General features: G+C 42.1%; 1 protein-coding gene across 4 annotated transcripts in view; it reads left to right on the forward strand.

Moving 5' to 3' along the window:
• Positions 1-15,549, forward strand: part of LOC115130826 (LIM domain-binding protein 2-like) — a 118,102-nt gene that overhangs the window by 71,881 nt on the left and 30,672 nt on the right. For all 4 annotated transcript variants that reach the window (XM_029662315.2, XM_029662316.2, XM_065019782.1 and 1 more), the window contains exons 4-5: positions 9,231-9,353; positions 12,063-12,146. In XM_029662315.2, the coding sequence (XP_029518175.1) occupies positions 9,231-9,353; positions 12,063-12,146 (207 nt within the window). The remainder of the gene's footprint in view (positions 1-9,230; positions 9,354-12,062; positions 12,147-15,549) is intronic.

Consider the following 15,549-nt stretch of genomic DNA (forward strand, 5'->3'; position numbering starts at 1 on the left):
TGCTAGTCGGGCGTGCGGGTGCAGGCAGCGAACGGTTGAAAAGCATGCCTTTGGTTTTACTAGCGTTTAAGAGCAGTAGGAGGCCACGGGAGGATTGTTGTATGGCATTGAAGCTCGTTTGAAGGTTAGATTGCACAGTGTCCAAGGAAGGGCCAGAAGTATATAGAATGGTGTCGTCTGCGTAGAGGTGGATCAGGGAATCGCCCGCAGCAAGAGCAACATCATTGATATATACAAAGAAAAGAGACGTCCCGAGAATTGAACCCTGTGGCAACCCCATAGAGACTGCCAGAGGACCGGACAACATGCCCTCCGATTTGACACACTGAACTCTGTCTGCAAAGTAGTTGGTGAACCAGGCAAGGCAGTCATTAGAAAAACCGAGGCTACTGAGTCTGCCGATAAGAATATGGTGATTGACAGAGTCGAAAGCCTTGGTCAGGTCGATGAAGACGGCTGCACAGTACTGTCTTTTATCGATGGCGGTTATGATATCGTTTAATACATTGAGCGTGGCAGGTAGCCTAGTGGTGGGACACTGCCCCTAACTCCCTAATGGGCGGTCTGCCACGGTCCTAACCCCTGTAATTTGGGGTGGCAGGTAGCCTAGTGGTTAGAGTGTTGGTCCAGAAACTGAAAGGTTGCTAGATCGAATCCCCCAGCTGGCAAGGTAAAAATCTGTCGTTCTGCGCATGAACAAGGCTGTTAACCCACTGTTCCTAGGCCGTCAAATAAGAGTTTGTTCTTAACTGATTTACCTAGTTAAAAAAAGCAACTTCGTAAGTGAGAATAGGCATTGGTCTGAAGCCAAAAAAGAAAGGAAATTCACATTAGTGGCACAATGCCTATTCCACCAAGGTGTTCCAGCACACAGCTTTGAGCTACTACAGTAGCTATGTTGGTATTGTACTTCAAACTATGTGTAGGCAGGTTGTTTAGGATTCAAACCATCTCAAACAGCCTAATTCATACTCTTAGATGAGGTGCTTCCACAATAATATGATTTGTACTGTATACAAGGTGAAGTATTGGATTCTTCACACACCACAGTAAGACATTATCCCATAATGCTAACATTTCATGCTTTTTTTATAAATGAAAGGTGCTTTGCTTTTAAATGCTTTGCTTTTATACTTACCAGACCATCAGGCTTGATTGAGATGTTTTGCCTTATAGTAATGTGGTACATGCCTATATTAGCAAACATGTCATCGAAAAAAATGTATAATAATAACATTCTTTTTTTGGTAAATTGGTGCCCAACGTAACAATAGGTGGTGGTGTGTTGGACACAGTAGCTCAGATAGATAGAGCCTGTCTGCATTCCTGATTTCTGTAACTGTTAGCTTACTTGTGTAATATTGAATTAAGCTCAGGACCACTTGTGTTTCCAATATGATCGTGTTTTCTATTTGATAACCCCCACTGTGTACCGAACCGATTTGGCTGAGGACCCGAGTTTTAGGATTACCTCTGAGAACAGAACGGACAACGAGAACGGATTGTGGACTGTGAAATGGTTGGTGAATTCCCCTCTTTTCCCCAGTGTGCAAAACTCCCTAATAAACTCCCCATTTGCATTCTAGTTGTGCTCCTTGTGTGTGTTTGGTTATTGAACTTGGTGACATAGAAACCCCACACCCTTGAACCTGCTACTATATACACTGCTCAAAAAAATTAAGGGAACACTAAAATAACACATCCTAGATCTGAATGAATGGAATATTCTTATTATATACTTTTTTCTTTACATAGTTGAATGTGCTGACAACAAAATCACACAAAACTTATCAATGGAAATCAAATTTATCAACCCATGGAGGTCTGGAAATTAAAGTGGAAAACCACACTACAGGCTGATCCAACTTTGATGTAATGTCCTTAAAACAAGTCAAAATGAGGCTCAGTAGTGTGTGTGGCCTCCACGTGCCTGTATGACCTCCCTACAACGCCTGGGCATGCTCCTGATGAGGTGGCGGATGGTCTCCTGAGGGATCTCCTCCCAGACCTGGAGTAAAGCATCCGCCAACTCCTGGACAGTCTGTGGTGCAACGTGGCGTTGGTGGATGGAGCAAGACATGATGTCCCAGATGTGCTCAATTGGATTCAGGTCTGGGGAACGGGCGGGCCAGTCCATAGCATCAATGCCTTCGTCTTGCAGAAACTGCTGACACACTCCAGCCACATGAGGTCTAGCATTAGGAGGAACCCAGGGCCAACCGCACCAGCATATGGTCTCACAAGGGGTCTGAGGATCTCATCTTGGTACCTAATGGCAGTCAGGCTACCTCTGGCGAGCACATGGAGGCTGTGTGGCCCCCCAAAGAAATGCCACCCCACACCATGACTGACCCACCGCTAAACCGGTCATGCTGGAGGATGTTGCAGGCAGCAGAACGTTCTCCACGGCGTCTCCAGACTGTCACGTATGTCACGTGCTCAGTGTGAACCTGCTTTCATCTATGAAGAGCACAGGGCGCCAGTGGCGAATTTGCCAATCTTGGTGTTCTCTGGCAAATGCCAAACCTCCTGCACGGTGTTGGGCTGTAAGCGCAACCCCCACCTGTGGACGTCGGGCCCTCATACCAGTCTGTTTCTGACCGTTTGAGCAGACACATGCACATTTTTGGCCTGCTGGAGGTCATTTTGCAGGGCTCTGGCAGTGCTCCTCCTGCTCCTCCTTCCTACGGCCTCCTCCACGTCTCCTGATGTACTGGCCTGTCTCCTGGTAGCGCCTCCATGCTCTGGACACTACGCTGACAGACACAGCAAACCTTCTTGCCACAGCTCGCATTGATGTGCCATCCTGGATGAGCTGCACTACCTGAGCCACTTGTGTGGGTTGTAGACTCATTCAAAAGTGACCAAAACGTCAGCCAGGAAGCATAGGAACTGAGAAGTCGTCTTAGGTCACCACCTGCAGAACCACTCCTTTATTGGGGGTGTCTTGCTAATTGCCTATAATTTCCACCTGTTGTCTATTCCATTTGCACAACAGCATGTGAAATTTATTGTCAATCAGTGTTGCTTCCTAAGTGGAAAGTTTGATTTCACAGAAGTGTGATTGACTTGGAGTTACATTGTGTTGTTTAAGTGTTCCCTTTATTTTTTTGAGCAGTGTATTTGTATATATCAGTGTACATAATTGTAAAAGCAGGACACTGTAAAGTCCATTATCCCTCTGAGTAAGGGTGTGGGGTTTCCTTGCCCTATATATACTGTATATATATATCAGTGTACATAATTGTAAAAGCAGGACACTGTAAGGTCCATTATCCCTCTGAGTATGAATTAGGATGTTTGAGAAGGTTTGAATCCGAAGCAACCTGCCTACTCATAGTTTGAAGTACAATACCAACATACTGTAGTAGGTCAAAGCTGTGTGCTGGAATATCTTGGTAGAGCATGGGTGGAATAGGCATTGTGGTGCTCATGTGAATTTCCTTACTTTTTCAGCTTTAGACCAATGCCTATTCTCACCTATAACATTTTTTTTTCTTTTTAATGTGATTTAAAAATATATATATTTTAATTTCCATGGAAGGTGATTATGTATCATTATTATACAGTTTAACACGTGCTCTCCTTGTGAACCCTCCCAATGTTGTGGGTTGTATTGGTTTCATTTATTGATAAGATCCCAGCTCATAATACTACTGATCATTGCTCAAAGCAAATTGGTGAGAGCAAGGAAACAAAAACTGAAGCAAATATTTACCATGCGATTAAACAATGGAGCTGGCTAGATGACTACAGGAGTGTGAAATATGAATGAGCTTTTCTCAGTGAAAGGGTTTTGAAATATTCTCTCTCGCCAAGGCGAGGTGTGATCGTGAATATATCATATTCATCCACCTCAGTGGAAACGACTTGGGACACACAGAGGGGACAGCCCTGGCGTGTCAGATGAGAGTTGATTTGGAGGTAGTCCATCCGAATGTTCTCTGTGACAACGGTGGTCTACTCTGACATTACAGTGGAGGAGTTGGATGTTCCAGTGGGAGGAGGACATCAACAAGTGCATAGAGATGGTGCTATGTCAACTAGCTGGTGTTTGCATTTCAGTACTGTAGGGCAAGGTTTCCCAAACTTCGTCCTGGGGCCCACTCTGGGTGCACGTTTTGTTTTTTGCACTAGCACTCACAGCTGATTCAAATAATCCAAGCTTGATGATGAATAGGTTATTTGAATCAGCTGTGTAGTGTTAGGACAAAAACCACAATGTGCACCCAGGGGGGGCCCCCAAGACTGAGTTTGGAAAACTTTGCCATAGGATGAGGGCAAAATATCTCCGGGAGGCGAACGCCCAATATTCTGATAACTTTAACTTTAGTGGTAACTTTAACCATAACGTCATGAATTGTCTTTTTAACTAGTTGATTTTGACAGAGAATTTAAATGTCTGGAAGCGTTTGTTCCAAAATGATTTTGTTCATTCACTCAGTAGTGATTTCACATTTATTTATCTTGCTTGATTAAAATACAATAGTCTAAAACAGTCAATTTGTTGATAACAGAGTCATTTAATCACATAGTTTAAAAGCATTTCCTTTTCTTTTGAGCGCTTGCTGCTGCAGGCGGCAAACTGATCTCATAGGATTTCGTATTATTCTGTATGTAAATCCGTGGACACTCCATTTAGAATGGTATGTTTTTGTGGATGTCCATCATCCATTTGGCATGATATGTTATGAATTACTATTCATATGATAAGTTACGAATTGCAGTTTGTATGATATGTTCCAAATTTCAATGTGTTATGAAATTGCAATTTGTTGTAACTAACGTTAGCTAGGCTAGGGGTTAGGGTTAAGGTTAGGAGGGAGGTTAAAGGATTACGGTTAGGGGAAGGGTTAGATAGCATGCTAAGAATTTGCAAAGTAGCTAAACAGTAGTAAGTAGTTGTGAAGTTGGTAATTAGCTATAATGCTAAAGTTGATTAGATTTGAACTCGCAACTTTTGGGTTGCTAGACATTCGCATTATACGCACATCCTTTTTTGTGATTTGGCTTGTTTTTGAGAACCTTTCCCCAGCCTCATTGCACGTTGTACAGAATCAGGGCACGCAAAAGACAAGCTCCAAAAACACCTAAATATGTCCTATTAGAAATGGACACTCTCTCAGTATAGGGATGTAGGTTGATCCCTGATACTGCACAACGAGCACTGAGGAAGTGAATCGCAGCTGGGATAAGTTTCTCAAAAACAAGCCAAAAGTGTCTGGACCCTTCTAAAACAAACCATTTACATAAAAAATGGAGATTATTTCACAAATATGGAAATTCTCCTTTAAGTATCCTTCTGTCTTATGTAACCATACCAAACGTAACATATCATACTAATTTTAGCGTCCCAGATTTTTGTTTACTATGTTACATCTAGTCTATGAGACCAAGTTGGCAAACGTAATGTTATACCCTGTTCAGCCCCTGCCATGACTACTTTTTCCTGTATCTGTATGGCTGTCATTGTGACTTATGCAAGGCTGTATACAATGCAAGGCTGTATACAATGCAAGGCTGTATACAATGCAAGGCTGTATACAATGCAAGGCTGTCATTGTGACCAAAACACCAAGATTGTATGTGATTTTATGAAGTTTTTTTTTAAATCACAAAGCCGAAGAAAATCTAGTGCATGTTGGGCGTGTCTCTTAACAGGAGTATCTAGCATTACCTGATTCAGATGGTAAACTGCATTGGAATCTGGTTCTGCAGACTGTCTTTTAATTTAAATTTAAAGAATAGCTACAGAAATTCCTTGTGCCCTGAATGAACACTGCATTGAAGCACACACCATGATTTTAAGGCTGGTCCAATTTGACCCACAATACAGTGTTATCATAAAACCTGGCCACCATGTTAGGTGTATACCATACAATCTTAGTAAAAAGGGTTCCAAAAGGGTTCTTTGGCTGTCCCCATAGGGGGACCAATTTTGTTCCAGGTAGAACCCTTTTGGTTCCAGGTAGAACCCTTTCTCCTATGGGGACAGCTGAAGAACCCTTTTGGAACCCTTTTTTCATTGCAGTGACATTTTCTCAACCAACCACCCCATTCAAGCTTTAACAAAATCAGGAAGGGGAAATTTTGTTAATTAAAATAAATTCCACTAACAGAGCACGTTCCGGGAGCTTCCATCCAAGCTTCTGGCTCTGGAGTGCTGAATCTCAATGAGCTCTCTACCTCACTCACTCTTCCCTCTCCTCCACCCTCCTCCCTCTTCCCTCTCCTCCCTCTTCCCTCTCCTCCACCCCCCTCCCTCCATCCCCCCATTCCTCATCCCCGGGCTGCTTCTCTATTCCAGAGGGAAAAGCCCCCGCAATCCCACTGGGAGTAATCTGGATGTGTAAACCCGAAGTATGTGGGCATGTGTGTGTGTGTGTGTGTGTGTGTGCGTGTGAGGCGGGAGTGTCGGTTTTTGGATGATGGTACCCCCATGGTGTCCCAGCACCTCTATTCAACACCCAGCAGGTCCTACTATAGTTTGTTTGAGTTTATTGTATTTTTACAGGGACAGTGCACATTAATCAACTTTTCAGTAAAACTGCCGGTTTTAGCCAGCCGGCTAATTTTCAACCACAGTCCCTGGGCAGGTTATTAAAAACCTGGGCTCTGTGGATATAGCATCGTAGTATCGGAGCCAAGGTCCTTGTTACTGTAGCCCAGTGGGCCCTCGCTACCTGTGGGGACAGAAGAACCAGGTGGGTGCTCTGTGGATGTAGCATCGTAGCATCTGGGCTAAGGTCCTTGTTACTGTAGCCCAGTGGACCATCGCTACCTGTGGGGACAGAAGAACCAGGTGGGTGCTCTGTGGATGTAGCATCGTAGCATCTGGGCTAAGATCCTTGTTACTGTAGCCCAGTGGACCATCGCTACCTGTGGGGACAGAAGAAAAAAGCCAGCCTAGTTTATCAGGCACTGATTCTATCTCTCTCCTGTTAATTTTAATTTGTTTATTGTGTAAACTGTTTAAGCAAAAGGCAAATTGAATTGATATGGTTGATGAATTGGTACATAATATCAGTGTAATGACGGTATATTACAGCCTAATACAATAAACACTTGACTATAGAATGTATTTCCTGTTATTAACTGTATTACAGCCTAATACATGATGAATGTATGTTTTATAATGTAACTACATGTAACAGATGTGTTATTAATGCTCTATTATGCCCTTATTCATAATGAATCATCTTTCAGTAATATTGATATATAAACCTAATCCATTATGAATAAGGCCTACAGTTGCATCTTATACAGTAGAGAATGATGGGATGCTGTGTTACTCTCAGAATATGTGGTCGAGATCCCTTAGCTAAGCGAATGCGCACAATATTTATTACAGGCATCTTAAATCAATGGGGACCCTCCAAGGGGCCTTACCTTTTTATGGACAGTGTTTTTATTGACCAGGATTTTCATCCGTTGCCCCTACTTTTCGTACGGTCCTGTGAAGTGTCGTGTTGTAAGACTAAAGGTTTTGTTAACAAGCCACTTTAGCCAACCGATATCATAGAGGTGTCGTTTTTAATTGTTTCCATCACATTTTGGCTTGAATGTTTGCTGTACAGTTTATGTACACATATGATATAATATTCTTACATTTCTTCTGGACAATATTTCTGTCCATTTAGGGGACCCCTTTTGGCTCAAGTGTACCCCCAGAGGCAAACAACCCGTATAATTTATTTAACTCCCATGAAAAGGTTTCATGATGTTTAAAAACATATTTTAGCATGTGTAGGTCTTTGTGTTAATACCAATGGAAGCGATACAGAATTTCACTTAGCTCTGTAGCCAGTATTGTTAAACTCATATTTTTGCACTGTGGCTGGAGGTCAATAGTATGCGAAGCAGCTGGAATGATTTTCAAACTAGAATGAAAGCCCTTTCCATTGTCCATTAAACACTTCTGATAATTTAAAAAAACATAGATTAATGCGGATTAGACAGAAGCAATCTAAAAACATACGCATTATCGGCCTGAACAGCATCCCTCCAACGACTAACCGTTAAGCTCGATAACTATCAAAAAGTAGTTCCGACTCTTAATCCCAATAGTAAGAATAACTCATGAATACACTATCAAGACACACAGAAACATCGTCACATTTTAGCCAAGTAGCATAGACTATACTACATCCCCAGAATGCCCTATTCAATGGTAGGAGCTAGTAGAGGAAAAAATATTCCCCTTTTCTCTACTTTTTCTTTTTTTCCATTGTGGCGGAGTGATACCACGTGACCAGGCCTGTATGCCCGCCAGCCTCTTTCTTGTTGATCCTCGGGAGACCATCTGTGCTGGGGGCATTGATTAGAGTGTCTGGTGGGATTACATCTTTTCTGTTGCCATGCCAACTAATCAGCTGATTTTTTTTGCTGCTCGCTCTATCCCTCCCTCTGGTTGCCACAGCAACGAAACATTGGGAACTGCAAGAACCCTGACAACACTGAATTTGTCTAAAGGGGCGAATGTGTGTGTGTCTTTTTTCTGGCTCTCTCATACTCGTCCACACACATACACTCTCTCTCTCTCTCTCTCTCTCTCTCTCTCTTGCACACTCTCTCTCTCTCTCTCTCTCTCTCTTGCACACTAAATTATTTTTCTCTCTTTCTCTCTCTCGCTCTCGCACACTCCTCTGTCTTTTTCTCTCTCTCTCGTTCTCTTGCACACTCTCCCTCTCTCTTTCTCTCTCTCTCTCTCTTAATTGGCAACTCTCTCTGACCCAAAGTTCTTGTGTCTCTGCCGTAAACACACTCCTCTCAACATCATCTTCAAGAGAGTGTGAGGAATGAGAGGAACAAGGACAGACCAGCTGAATAAGGACGGAGTAAATAATAGCCTGCCCAATTCCATACAACTTCAACGTATTCCAAAGTGAATGACATCCTGCTGAGTATTAAGAATCGATCCCTGTAATGATTACCCAAATAAACAGACGCCCGCGTGCCAGCTAGCTAAAAATGATCGTAAAAGAAATACATCAATATGGGGAATAATTTGAAGGTGATGTAAACTGTAGTATACTGTATCCTAAGGGCCTTTTATTTTGAAAAGCGCTCTTGAATGAAGCTGAATACTATAGGCCTACATTTGTTACAAAGGTTGTTATGAATGATACTACAAGACTCATAAAGGTGTCATGCCTGTTCTCATGCAGGTGTTATGAATGCCTTATGTATACCCCCTTCAGATAGTGTTCCTCATCTTTGTTGTTGGACAGGTATGCACAGAGGGCAGACTGATTCTTGAATTTGCCTTTGACGACCTCATGAGGATCAAGACCTGGCACTTCACCATCCGGCAATACCGAGAACTCATCCCCCGCAGCATCCTGGCCATGCACGTGAGTTGTGTGACATCATCAACATGGGCCGACTGCACGGCGACACAAATGTACCACATAGAGTTGGATAGGTGGTTCTGCCTATGCTGGATAGAGGGTGATGCCTATGCTGGATAGAGGGTGATGCCTATGCTGGATAGAGGGTGCTGCCTATGCTGGATAGAGGGTGATGCCTATGCTGGATAGGTGGTGCTGCCTATGCTGGATAGAGGGTGATGCCTATGCTGGATAGCGGGTGATGCCTATGCTGGATAGCGGGTGATGCCTATGCTGGATAGCGGGTGATGCCTATGCTGGATAGCGGGTGATGCCTATGCTGGATAGCGGGTGATGTAATGTCAATGCTGGATAGAGGGTGATGCCCATGCTGGATAGAGGGTGATGCCCATGCTGGATAGAGGGTGATGCCCATGCTGGATAGAGGGTGATACCCATGCTGTCACAGAAGCCATTATGGCAAGATGCAAACATATACCCTCTATCCAACTCTATGGTTTGATATCATCAACATGCGCCAACCACCACCCACCCATTTTCCATCCAGGTGTATCCTATTCTCGAATGTTAATGAGAGTCCTCTTCCTCGGGCTCTTAAGTGGCCCAACTCCACCAAGACACTTAGACGCTATTCATAAGCATATGAATTTAAAAGCTATACAAAGCAGTTTGGAAAGTGTCCCAATTTGGAGGGATTTTAAAAACCAATTTATTTGCAGACATCAAAGGAAGGCTTGGATGAAAGAGGACCCTTGCCTGAGCAAAAAATAAATAACAAGGTCACTTGAATAATCTGTTTAATTCCAGTGTAATGAACATAATAGTCACACGGAGGGAATGGCAGTGAAGTGAGCAACTTATAGGTTGTCATAGTTCCATACGTTATACATAGTATATTATATTCAGTAGTGCACAGTCATACTCTAGTCATACTCTAATATCATGAATATGTTTCCATCAAATACATTCCCTGTCTGCATGTCACCTATCATAACCTAAACACACCTACCTCGAAGTGTGCAACACTGAAACTTTTTCTTCAGCCCTGTGGGCCTAAAGGTGTATTTAAGAAGTAGTTTTCCCTGAATAGCCAGCCTCCTTCTTTTTGCCAAATCTTTATATAAAATTCACACCCGATTAAATTGGCCCCTGTGGGTATTCCCACTAATTTCAGGAGAGTAGGGTATTGTGGGCCTTGGATGGATATTTCACAGGCATACGAGTGATGTGTAAAAGTGAGTTAGCTCTTTTGATCATAGCCTCGACTAATGAAAAGTGTAGAGAGAGTCCGGACTGGAAGTGAGAAGACTGAATTTAGACAGACACAATTGTGCTAGTTCATGTGTGCATGCACATTGCCCCCAGACATTCACAGACAGACATAGACACAAACACATATACACACATACACACATGCACATGGATGTATGTGCTCACACGCACACAAACACACACGCACATTTTGCAGGCTTTGTTATAAAATTCTAAACATACATTTTTTTTTCAAACATTCATTTCTTGTAAAAGCACACATTTTGGATTGGAAAAATACGTGTTGTGAGTATTTCATAGTTTCACCCCACTGGGCAAAAGCTGGTTGAATCAGTGTTGTTTTCACATCATTTCATACAAAATATAAAATGTGATGGTGTCAAATCAATGTGGAATTGAAAACAGATTTGTATTTTATCTCCTTTTTCTCCCCAATTTTGATCTTGTCTCATCGTTGCAACCTCTCAACCGGCTCAGGAGGCGAAGGTCAAGTCATGCGTCCTCCGAAACATGACCCGCCAAACCACGCTTTTTAACAACCGCCCACTTAATCCCGGAAGCCAGCCACACCAATTTGTCAGAGGAAACACCGTTCACCTGATGACCGAGGTCAGCCTGCAGGCTCCCGGCCCGCCACAATGAGTCGCTAGAGCGCAATGAGCCAAGTTAAGCCCCCCCGGCCAAACCCTCCCCTAACCCGAACGACGCTGGGCCAATTGAGCGCCTCCCTATGGGACTCCCGATCACGGCTGGTTGTGATACAGCCTGGGATCTAACCCGGGTCTATAGTGATGCCTCTAGAAGAGCAATGCAGTGCTTTAGATTTCTGCGCCACTCAGGAGGCCCATTTCATATTTTTTTCACCCAACTTTGAACCTAAATTCAATGAAATTATGAAATTATTTTTGATTTCACATTCAATTCACGTTAGTCAACCAAATGTAAATCAAAACTAGACGTTGAGCTGACGTCGGCCCAGTGGGACAGTTTTGTGGGTATTTTTAAGGCTAGTGTATTCTGACACTGAATTTTTGAATGGGTATTCAATGTAGTTGTGGATGACCATAGATGAGAAAGTATTTGACATCTCTTGGAGTCACAGGTTCTCACAACACTAAGCTGTAGTCAGGTGGCTTCTTGATATTGATATTTAGTTTCCAATTTCAAATCATACTCTAAGATGAACAGATTTTTAGATGTTTTTTTTACCATCATCCATCTTTCCTGACTTTCTCTTCACCAAGATTCAACTGGGAATTAGTGTGTTTTTGATTTTGAATGGACGCAGAGCCAGGCTAGGCTTCTCATCTGTCTTTTGTTTTGTCAATACACAGCATTTTCAGACTGAAGACGTCTATTATATAAAAGAGTTCTAACAAATTAATATTAGTAGTTAATATTAATGCAAACTGTATGTCCCCCCCCCCCCCCAACCCTTAGGCACAAGACCCCCAGGTTCTGGAACAGCTCTCCAAAAACATCACCCGCATGGGGCTGACCAACTTCACCCTCAACTACCTCAGGGTAAGAGCTCTCTGTCTCCTGTTTGTCTTTCTGTATCTGTCTCTCTCTCTGTGTCTGTCTCTCTGTCTCTGTCTCCCTCTGTCTCTCGCTGTCTCTGTCTGTGTCCTTCTGTTTATGTCTCTGTCTCTCTCTGTCTGTGTGTCTGTCTGTGTCTGTCTCTGTCTCTCTCCGGCTGTGTCTGTGTGGGTCTTTCTGTTGCTTTCTGTTGCTCTCTCTCTCTTTTCTCTCTTTTCCTTTCCTTTCCTTTCCTTTTCCACACACACACACACACACACACACACACACACACACACACACACACACACACACCACTATTCAGTTCAACAATCACCTTGATATAGGTACCATAGCATACCCTCCACATATGTTTTGTAATTGTACATAAACAGTACTGATAGCTGTCACCTGTTATTTCAATCAATTAAAACAGTACTATTTATAAAATGTCAAGATGGAATATCACAATATGTTATAATTCCATTCACAGACAATAGTTATTTTACTGATAAAACAGCTGACATCATCCAATATGTTATTTTAATCTGAATACATAAAACAGTACTGATAGCTGTCACCATATGTTATTTTAATCTGAATACATAAAACAGTACTGATAGCTGTCACCATATGTTATTTCAATCTGAATACATAAAACAGTACTGACATCTATCACCATATGTTATTTTAATCTGAATACATAAAACAGTACTGACATCTATCACCATATGTTATTTTAATCTGAATACATAAAACAGTACTGACATCTATCACCATATGTTATTTTAATCTGAATACATAAAACAGTACTGACATCTAACACAATATGTTATTTTAATCTGAATACATAAAACAGTACTGACATCTATCACCATATGTTATTTTAATCTGAATACATAAAACAGTACTGACATCTATCACCATATGTTATTTTAATCTGAATACATAAAACAGTACTGACATCTATCACCATATGTTATTTTAATCTGAATACATAAAACAGTACTGACATCTATCACAATATGTTATTTTAATCTGAATACATAAAACAGGACTGACAGCTATTACAATGTTATATTATTCTGAATACATATTAGAGCATTGACAGCTATCACAATACGTTATTTTATTCTGAATACATAAATGCATCAGTGAATATCCACCTATATGTTCTTCTTTACTTTTTGGTTCCAGTCCTCAGTGTATTTAAAACATAAACTTAGTGGACTTCTCAGCTGTCTGCACCAGAATACATTAGTCAGTATTTCAGATGTCTTTTGTTTGTGCTTTTCATTCCAAGATTGAGTGACAGCTCCGATTTCCAAATGGGAGAACAAGAGAAGAAGAGTGAGGGAGAAAAGAGAGAGGGAGTGAATTAATTGGATTGAGAAAATTAGCATAACATTAATGAATGCTCCCTGTTGACTCATAATTGTGAAATGCAGCACGGAGAGACGGCGAAGAGCTTAGCCACTGTTTATTATGAAGAATGTGTAGAGAGAGTGGAGGGAGAGAGAGGGGAGAGAGAGAGAGAGAGAGGGGAGAGAGAGTGGAGAGAGAGGGGAGAGAGAGCGAGAGACAGAGACAGAGGGCTTTTGGGTAGATTTTTGAATGACCGTTCTTAACATTTTGTTGGATTCATGTTTTTTTTAAGATTCCTTGCAGCATACCATGAAAATAATTATGGAAAGCATATGGAATGATCATATGGAATATATTGAGTGTAGTTTTGGAGAGGTGTGCGCCATAACACACCTACAGTATATTATTTAGTTATTTTGCACAACTCAAATTACAGAGACAGACTTGCTTTCTAGTTAATGACAATATGTCATCCATTACCTAAAGGAAATTTCGCTAATGGCTGTTAGTGTAATGCTACTAGGCTATTCCTTTGAGTTTTTATGACACCCCACAACCTACCTAATTTATCCCAAACAAAATACCCTTTGTAATTTTTCACCAACAAATCCTAGTCTTGGCTCTGAGGCAAATTAGGAATTGGCTGACTTTTGGAGGTGGGGTCAATTTCATACTGTACTTTGAGTAAATATCATCGGTCTGCCTCACGTCACTGTGAGCCGTAATGATTTTTCTCTTGCTATCTTAGAGTGTCGCTGTTCAAATAAAATACGCCCTTTCCTCACATAAATGGAGTCTTTATTGTCTTTCAAAAGGCGCCCATGCATTTCCTACCGTTTATCAGTTCTTCCCAAAGAGACTGATGGTTTCCTGGCCAAGGGTCAAAACAAGCTTTTTTTGGTCACTGTATTTAAGCCTTTCCATGTGTTAGAGCCGTGCAGCAGACTTCCTACCATTCAACCTGAAAATAGCACTTGTTTTCAGGGTCAAATCCAGGGATTGTTCCCTGAGCTAGGGGGGATATAGCCGTGTCAAGAGGACAGCAACAGAGAAACAACATGGGCTTAGTGTGCTACATGTGTTACATGCATGTTCTCTTCACCTGCATACCATCCAATGGCATTAGGAAATAGATCTGTAGTAGTAGTGAATCCTATTCCTTATGATCTAAAAGGCTAAACTGATCCTATTTACACACCCAGGTCTGTTTTGATAGGCCTAGATATGTAGGATCTTAATTTGAGCCAGTTTGCTACACCAGGAAAAAAAATCCTGCAGCAACAGGAAACGTGAAATATTATGTGGATTATAATTATTGGACATTTTAAGATTTCCCTTTCCAAACCTTGAAAAACAGCGCCAGAACATTATTCCTCCTCAACCAAACTTTGCAGTTGGCACTATGCATTGGGCCGGGTAGAGTTCTCCTGGCATTCGCCAAACCCAGATTCGTCCATCGGTCTGCCAGATGGTGAAGTGTGATTCATCACTCCAGTGAACTTGTTTTCACTGCTCCAGAGTCCAATGGCGGCGAGCTTTACACCACTCGAGCCGGTGCAGTTTGGAACTCTGTAGTGAGCGTTGCAACCGAGGACAGACTATTTTTTACACGCTATGCGCTTCAGCACTCGGTGGTCCCATTCTGTGAGCTTGTTTGGCCTACCACTTCACGGCTGAACCGTTGTTACTCCTAGACGTTTTCACTTCACAATAACATCACTTACAGTTGACTGGGACAGCTCTAGCAGGGCAGAAATTTGACGAACTGACTTGTTGGAAAGGTGTCATTCTATTATGATGCCACGTTGAAAGTCACTGAGTTCCTTAGTAAGGCCACTCTACTGCCAATGTTTGTCTGTGGAGATTGCATGGCTGTGTGCTCATTTTTATACACCTGTCATCAAAGGGTGTGGCTGAAATAGCCGAATCCACTCATTTGAAGGGTCTGTGTACCCGCATGACAATGCTTTGGTGTGACAGCAGTGACGAGCATTTTGATGTTTGTTGCTTCCTAAGATAACTGTTGAGGGAGGCTGTTTGCCAC

The sequence above is a fragment of the Oncorhynchus nerka genome, linkage group LG6 (assembly GCF_034236695.1).
Source record: "Oncorhynchus nerka isolate Pitt River linkage group LG6, Oner_Uvic_2.0, whole genome shotgun sequence".
Classification (NCBI taxonomy): Eukaryota; Metazoa; Chordata; class Actinopteri; order Salmoniformes; family Salmonidae; genus Oncorhynchus; species Oncorhynchus nerka.